The sequence below is a fragment of the Otolemur garnettii genome, unplaced genomic scaffold, assembly GCF_000181295.1.
Source record: "Otolemur garnettii isolate 467f Iridium unplaced genomic scaffold, OtoGar3 scaffold00208, whole genome shotgun sequence".
NCBI lineage: Eukaryota > Metazoa > Chordata > Mammalia > Primates > Galagidae > Otolemur > Otolemur garnettii.
This window is the reverse complement of record NW_003852603.1, coordinates 2233674-2241592: the sequence shown is the minus strand read 5'-3', so window position 1 is coordinate 2241592 and position 7919 is coordinate 2233674. Positions and strand designations below refer to the sequence as shown.

Genomic DNA, 7919 nt, shown 5'->3' with positions numbered 1-7919 from the left:
GAACCTGCCACCTTGGGTGTACGTGGCTGGCGCCTTAGCCGCTTGAGCCACAGGCCCTGAGCCTCTTCTTCTGTTTTTAAGAGACAAGGTCTTGCTCTATTGCCCAGGCTGGGGTGCAATGGTACAGTCATAGCTCACTGCAGCCTTCACCTTCTAGCTTAAAGCTATCTTCCCACATTAACCTCTGGAGTAGTAAGACTATAGGCATATACCAACACGCCTGGCTAATTTTTCTTTTTCTGCAAATTTTTTTTTTTTTTTTGGCCAGGGCCAAGTTTGAACATGCCACTTCCAGTATATGGGGCTGGCGCTGCTGGCGCCCTACTCCTTTGAGCCACAGGTGCCGCCCTCTTTTTCTTTTTTTGTAGAGATGGGATCTGGCAATATTGCCCAGGCTGGTCTTGAATTCCTAGGCTCAAGCAATTCTACCTGGGTCTCCCAAAGTGCTGGGATAACAGATTTGAGCCACTTTCCTGGCTTTTTTCTTAAAAAAAGATCCCCTCCGAGCTATTCCTTTGTTTCATTTTTTGTTGGGGTATAGTGGTGAGAGGATAGGGTAGGTTATAATCAAATGTTTAATTGCTCAGGTAGAAAGCTACAGTGATTAAAACAAATTACCCCTCTCTAATTCCTTTTAAAGCTGGTAGGCAAATTAGTTACCAAGAAACACACTTAGGACCAAGTCTTCCTGTATTTACCAGGTCAAGATGTATGAAACCATAGGTCATATGTTGACATGTTTCCCAGAATTATAGTAAATTTACTATGTATTGAGGTTAATCTTCTTAGATAATCAGGGCCTGCGGAAGAGGCCAGGTCTGAGGGGATGGAAGCTATAATTTGGGGGGAAAAAGATGAAATTTGGCTTTCATGTCAGCAGGGAGCTTTTTTTAGCTACCACATGCATTAGTAACGATGGGCAGAACTGCAGAGGGAAAGGAATGCACCTGGCCTCAAATCTAATGGACATTTCCAAACTAAACACTGGAGGGCAGCATCCTGCACTTGCGGGAGGAAGCCTCCCAAGAACACCACGCACCCCTTTAGAACTTAGTCTCTTCTTGCTGTGAATCCTCAGTTTAAGATCACTGCGGTTTAATATGCCATAGATCACTCAGGGGAAGGGATGGTATCTGACTAGTAGTAACATACATGCCAATTCTTGAAAAACTTCACTTTCTTTAGGGGCTCAGATTTGACTTTCTCCTCCTGTGCCCTTGTAGTGACAAGACTTTTTTCCATTGACATTTACGTCTCAGGAGATTGATACTTCTTTACCTGTGAGGTCTGAGGAGTAGTATTAGGATTGTTATGAGAAAGTGGAGAGCCGTTGAGCCGGAGAACCTGCCCAGGGATTTATCAGCCACACAACACCTTCCTGGTCAGATTCTTCTGAGGAACTCCTCAGGCCACCATTAGCTTGGGAGACTCACGGCACAAAGTGACAGGTCCAAGTTGAATAAATTTTAATTATCTTCATTTTTGGTTTTAGAAATTACAGACTACAGGAATATATACTACTTAAAAAAAATAAAAACAAAAACAAAACACCTAAAGTCAGAGGTATGTAGGGTTGATACTAAGGTCTCCCTAATGCTATTATCTCCTATCTTGCTTTCTTTGCCAGGTGACCATGGTGGAGAGCTTAGTGAGGACACCTTTTATGCATTTAAGAACATGTACCAAAGTCATTGGGCCAGTGGTAAAATATTAAATTTAAAAACAAAATCCACAGCCTCGGCAACATCATGAGACTCTGTCTTTACAGTGTAGTGGCACATACCTGTAGTACTAGCTGCTCAGAGGCTAATAAGATAGGAGAATCACTTCAGCCCATGAGTTCAAAAGTTCAAAGCGGCATGAGCTATGATTACACCACTGCACTCCAGCCTCGGCAAGAGTGAGACCAACCTCCCCTCAAAGAAAAACAAAACCACAAAGTCTGAACCATTTGTAGGTTTATGAAATTATCCTATAAACACACAAACTGAAATAAAAAGAAACAAAACTAACAAAACTCATTACTCATTTCTTGTATTTTATTTCTCATAAACAACTGCTAATAACAGAAAAAAAGTCATTATAGCAGCCTACTATTTTAAGGCAGCAAATGTAACTTAAATGCTGACTCACTCAATAAAACAGGAGACCTTCCCAGGCTATAATGGCAAATGTAACTTAAATGGTTAACAGATTCACTCAATGCAACAGGAGACCGTCCCAGGCATTTATGTAAATTTCCCAAACCAAATGAAACTAATAACTTTTATTACCTATCAAACACAAAACAAAAATTAATGAATTTTATTGTTTCCCCTATAACTGAACAATTGTACAAATGATAAATTTTCTCTCATGATCCTCTCACTCACACCGGAAAAAGCTATTAAACACTTACAATTACGATTTGCAAACTGGGGCCTGGCTACTTCTGGGTCATTTGGTGGTGTGCCAAGGCATACTGCCAATGGCTTGGATTACGTTCCATCTTTCCAGACAGCAGCATTTACTCGATGCTGAATAATCCCATATTTATTTTTAAGAAAGGTTCAATGTTAGCTTTTCCCCCAACTGAAATGTATAGAGTGCCCCAATATAGACCAGTTTTAAGAACCTGCCCTGGTAGTGAGAGTTGGCCGAAGTCTTTCCCTCCACATACCCTGGGGGTATGTGGCCTCTTTCCTCCCAGTGAACCTGGGGAAAGACTTAGCACATTCAGCCTCACTGCCTTCCAATCTCAGTTCAAAGACTGGGCATCCTGCCCAGGATACAATAGGTCCACCGAGGGAGTCTAACTGCCAGTGTGACTGCCCACCCTGCTTGCCCTCTATTCAGGCAAATAACAGAGGTAGCATAGTTGGTATTTGACATGCTCAAGTCCAGCTCCTTAAATCTAGACTTTCCTGGCTTTTCAGTCTTTTTGGTAGCAATGTTTCAACAAATTAATACTTTTGCTTATGTTAATGTAGCACTCAGATCTGGTAGCACCTACGTAAGTTTTTGGATTGCAGTAAACAACAATATATCTTCCAAACTGCTGAATATTCCCAAATGGCATCCTGCTCCCTAATCTGTTTTCTGCATATTCTCATTCTTATTCTTTTCTGTATATTCTTGTAGTCGAAGAAGCCACTTGGCCCAGTAGTGGGAACAAAGCTTTGCATCCATGACATGTGAGTGGGCAGGTGATCCGTCTTTGTAGGCCACCACAATTAAGCCACACTGAACCTAGGAAGAAACAAAGGGTAATTCCAATATTACTATAGTAGGTCCAGAGTTTAGGTTCATTTCCTTCTTACTCCAGGGCAAATGCAGTCAGTACAAAATAATTTACAGTAATATCTCCTAACTCAATTTCTAAGGTAAGCTGATCAAAGACTGCATCAGAACACACAAGAACACACAGACGACAGATTGAAGAATGGACTGTGATCATTAACTATTAAAACAAAAATAAAGCCCAGGGCAAGAGTGGGAGATGGACAGGGACATCGTTAGGGATAAAAATAGAGTAAAAACCTAAAGAGTTACTTAGTTGTACTGAGCAAAGCTTTAAGTGAGTAGAGGTTGAGGGTCCTGACCTGAAAGCTATAGTTGGGATCATGGTTCATAGCACCCATGTAGGCCACAACTTGCAGTGGGTTGTCGAATGTATTTCGGATAAAAGGTTTTGGTTTCTCTGATGTCTTCCAATCAATCACACATAGCTTGCCCCTAAAGAGAAACCAAAGGAAGGCTTTGTAGGTAATAGTTCAAACAGAAAAACTCCATTAGGGTAACTCTCCTCTCACAGGTAAGTTTACTACTTGCCACCCAATGACCATTGCTTCTATTCTCCAAGTTTTTTTTCTTTGAACCAATTTTTTTTTCTTTGAAGAGACAGAGTCTCACTATTTTTTGCTCAGGTTGGACTTGAGCTTCTGGGCTCAAGCATTCCTCCTGAATAGCTGGGACTGTAGGCATGTGCCACCATGCCCAGCTCTCCATTTTTTATTTTATTTTTTTTCACAAGTCACTGATAAAGAGCCTTCCACCCTGTTTAGGAGTTTGGACTTTATTTTCCTAAGGGCAATAGGGAGCCACTGAAGGGCTATAATGCAAAGAAATGACTTGATCTGACTGACATTTTTTTTTTAAGTTCACAGCAACCTCCAACTCCTGGGCTTAGGTGATTCTCTTGCCTCAGCCTCCGGAGCGGCTGGGACTACAGGTGCCCGCCATAATGCCCAGCTGCTTTTTTGTTGCAGTTTGGCCAGGGTGGGGTTCAAACCTGCTACCCTCAGTATATGAGGTTGGTGCCCTACCCACTGAGCCACAGGCGCTGCCCAGACATTTTATTTTATTTTAATTTTTGACACAGAGTCTCACTCTGTCACTCTGGGTAGAGTGCTGTAGAGCTGTCATATGCCATGATGCCTGGCTAGTTGTCCTATCCTTAGTAAAGACTGCATCTCACTCTTGCTCAGGCTGGTCTTGAACTCATGAGCTCTAGCAACATACCTGCCTCGGCCTCTCAGAGTGCTAGGATTACAGGCATGAGCTACTGCACCCAGCTAGCTCTCCACTTTTTGAAATGGGCTCTGCTTCTCAGGACTAGAAAGATGTAATGCTTTCTTTCCTCTGAATCATAACTGATTTGGGTCAGTAATGTGCCCATCAAAGGTCTGATGGAAAATGCTTTCTGAAGTGCACCCACAAAAGCTATAGATGCAGGCCACCTGCAAAGAATGGAAAACAACATTTCCGCTGTTTATGTTTCTAAACTTCCTCATAATTCCTTTGGAACACCACAGCCTCCTTTCCTTAACAATTGATAGAGGAATTGAAATTATACTGTCTATTACTGTCTCTGTTGATTTTTTTTTTTCTTGAGACAGAGCCTCAAGATGTCACCCTGGGTAGAGTGCCGTGGCCTCACAGTTCACAGCAACCTCCAACTCCTGGGCTCAAGCGAGTCTCCTGCCTCTGCCTCCCAAGTAGCTGGGACCACAGGCGCCTGCCACAATGCCTGGCTATTTTTTGGTTGCAGCCATCATTGTTGTTTGGCAGGCCCTGGCTGGATTTGAAACCATCACTTTAGGTGTATGTGGCTGGCGCCTTAGCCACCTGAGCCACAGGCGCTGGCTGAGCCTGTTGATTTTGTTTCAAACACCTGTCAAAATGAAACACAACATATCATTAGCAAAGTTCCCATTATGAAGGACCATCATTATGGTGCCTCAAAAGTTCTCTTGCTTGGAAACCAAAGGGTGTTCAAATCCATCCATACTCAAGAGCCATCAACTATATGAAGACATAAAAATAAGGGAACTGGGTCCCTATCTTAAAAGTTCACACATGGGGGACATTGGGGGGGTGGGGGGGAAGGACAAAATTTCCTGCCACTTTTTTGTCTTGTTCAAATAAGTGTATTCTTCTCCCTTTCCCCTGTTCTGGTGGTTTATACTTGTCAACCCCAGATAAGGGTTTTAGGGAATGTGGACCTAACTGGTGACTCTCAAACTGCTCTATCAGTTCAATACATCTTTCATGACTTCAATTTCAAAACCAGCAGTTTAGTAGGAAGATTCTGTACAAAATGTGTTACTTATAAGTCACTACAACTCTTGACAGAATCTAGAGCAGCACTGGCTGAAAGAAATAAAATTCAAGCCATGTGTCACTTTAAATTTTCTAATAGCCACATACAAAAGAAAAAAAAAGAAATAAGTGAAATTTCAATATTTTACTTGATCCAACATATCTAAAATATTATCATTTGTATATGTAATCAATATAACAAGTAATTAATGGGATACTGTAAATTACTCTTTATACTAAGTCATTGAAATCTAGTTTGTATGTTGTTATAGCACAACTTAGTTTGGACCGACCACATTCAGGTGCTCAATGGCTACTAACAGTCTATAGATAATTTTGTCTCTATAACTGCTTTATAATATTGCCAAGTTTCACAACCTGTGTAAGTGAGGAAAGGGCCTAAGTAACTGTAGGTGGCTGCCATTTCTGGTTCTTTCACTTGAAGAAATCAAAATGTCTTTTAAAAAGATTTCTGCCATAGGCCACTGTTTAAAGCAATGTAGTATAATTGTAGAACTTAAAAGTGTGAAGAAAAATCTTAGTACTGTACTGAGAACTGTAAAACATTAATGAAAGAAGTTGACAATAATACAAACAGTAAGACAGCCTGTGTTCGTGGATCAGAAGAATTTATATTATTAACATTTCCATACTAATTCATCAGTGCAATCCCTATCAAAATTCCAATGGCATTTTTCACAGAAATACCAAAAAAAAACCAAAAAACTAAAAATCATATGTAACCACAAAAGTCCCTGAATAGCAATCTTGAGCAAAAAGAACAAAGATGGAGGCATCACAGTCCCTGATTTCAAAATACAGTTGTGTATCACTTAACAACAAGGATACGTTCTGAGAACTGTATTGTTAGGCAACTGCAAACAGAGAGGGCGTTTACACAAACGTAGATGGTGTGGCCTACTACGCACTTCAGCCCCACTGCTCCTCAGCTACAAAACCATACAGCATGTTACTATAGTGAGTAATGTAGGCAACTATAATACAATGTTAAATATCTGTGTATCTAAACAAAGAAGCGGCACGGTAAAAATACAATATAAAAGATGAAAAATGGCACACGTGCACCGGGCACCTACCATGAATGAAGCTTGCAGGGCTGGCAGCTGCTCTGGCGAGCGAGTGAGCGAGAGAGCGGGCGGTGAGTGAATGTGAAGGCCTCGGAGACTACCATTCACTACTGCAGACTTTACAAACGCTGTAGACTTAGCTACACTAAATTAAAAACCTATTTTTCTTTTTTTAATAATCAATTGACCTTAGCTAACAGTTACTTTATAAACTAAATTTTTTCTCTTTTGTAATAATACTTAAGTAAAACACAAACATTGTACAAGTGCACAGATATATTTTTTCTTCATATTCTTATCTATATGCTTTTTTCAATTTTAAAAAATTATTTGCATTTTTACTTTCTACATCTTTTTTTTTTAATTTTTTGAGACAGTCTTATTATATGGCCCTTGGTAGAGTGATGTGGCATCATAGCTCACAGCAATCTCAAACTCTTGGGCTTAAGCTATTCTTGCCTCAGCCTCCCCAGTAGCTGGAACTACAGGCGCTCGCCACAACGCCTGGCTATTTTTTGGTTGCAGTTGTCATTGTTGTTTAGCAGGCCCAGGCCAGGCTCGAACCCTTCCATGTATACTGCCAGCACCCTACTCACTGAGCCACGGGGGCCGAGCCATACTTCTTACATCTTTTTGTTAAAAACTTAAGAAGCAAATACACACATCAGCCTAGGGCCATTCAGGAGGAGGTTTGGAATACATACATGAACTGGTTAACAGTCATTTATTATCAAGTACTAAGTACTGTACATAATTATGCTATACTTTCATATGATTGGCAGTGCTGCAAATTTATTTACAACAGCGTAACCATGAACACATGAATAATTTGTTATGCTATAATGTTACAATAGCTGTGATATCACTGGGCATTAGAAATTCTTCAGCTCCATTGTAATTTTATGTATATGTGATCTGCTATTGACTAAAACATAGTTATACCACACATGACTGTGTATTATAAAGGTACAGTAATAAAAGAGCATGATACTGGCATAAAAATAGACATATAGACCAATGGAACAGAAGAGGGAGCCAAGAAATAAACCCATGTATTTATAGTCAATTGATTTTTAACAAAGGAAAGCTGGGCATCCACTTGGAGAAGAATGAAACTGGACCCTATCTCACACCCTATACAACAGTCAATTCAAAGGTAAAGACCTTTAAATGTTAAGACCTAGAACTGTGGTTGGGTGCAGTATCTCACACCTGTAATCCTAGCACTCTGGGAGGCTGAGTTCAGGAGTT

General features: G+C 40.6%; 1 protein-coding gene across 2 annotated transcripts in view; it reads right to left on the bottom strand.

The window, feature by feature from the left end:
- Nucleotides 1–2246: 2246 nt before the first annotated feature.
- Nucleotides 2247–7919, bottom strand: part of MGME1 (mitochondrial genome maintenance exonuclease 1) — an 18766-nt gene continuing 13093 nt past the window's right edge. For both annotated transcript variants that reach the window (XM_023507804.1, XM_023507803.1), the window contains 2 exons: nucleotides 3582–3714; nucleotides 2247–3228 (listed from right to left, as the gene is read on the bottom strand). In XM_023507804.1, coding sequence (XP_023363572.1) covers nucleotides 3067–3228; nucleotides 3582–3714 — 295 coding nt within the window. In that variant the 3' untranslated portion in view covers nucleotides 2247–3066. The remainder of the gene's footprint in view (nucleotides 3229–3581; nucleotides 3715–7919) is intronic.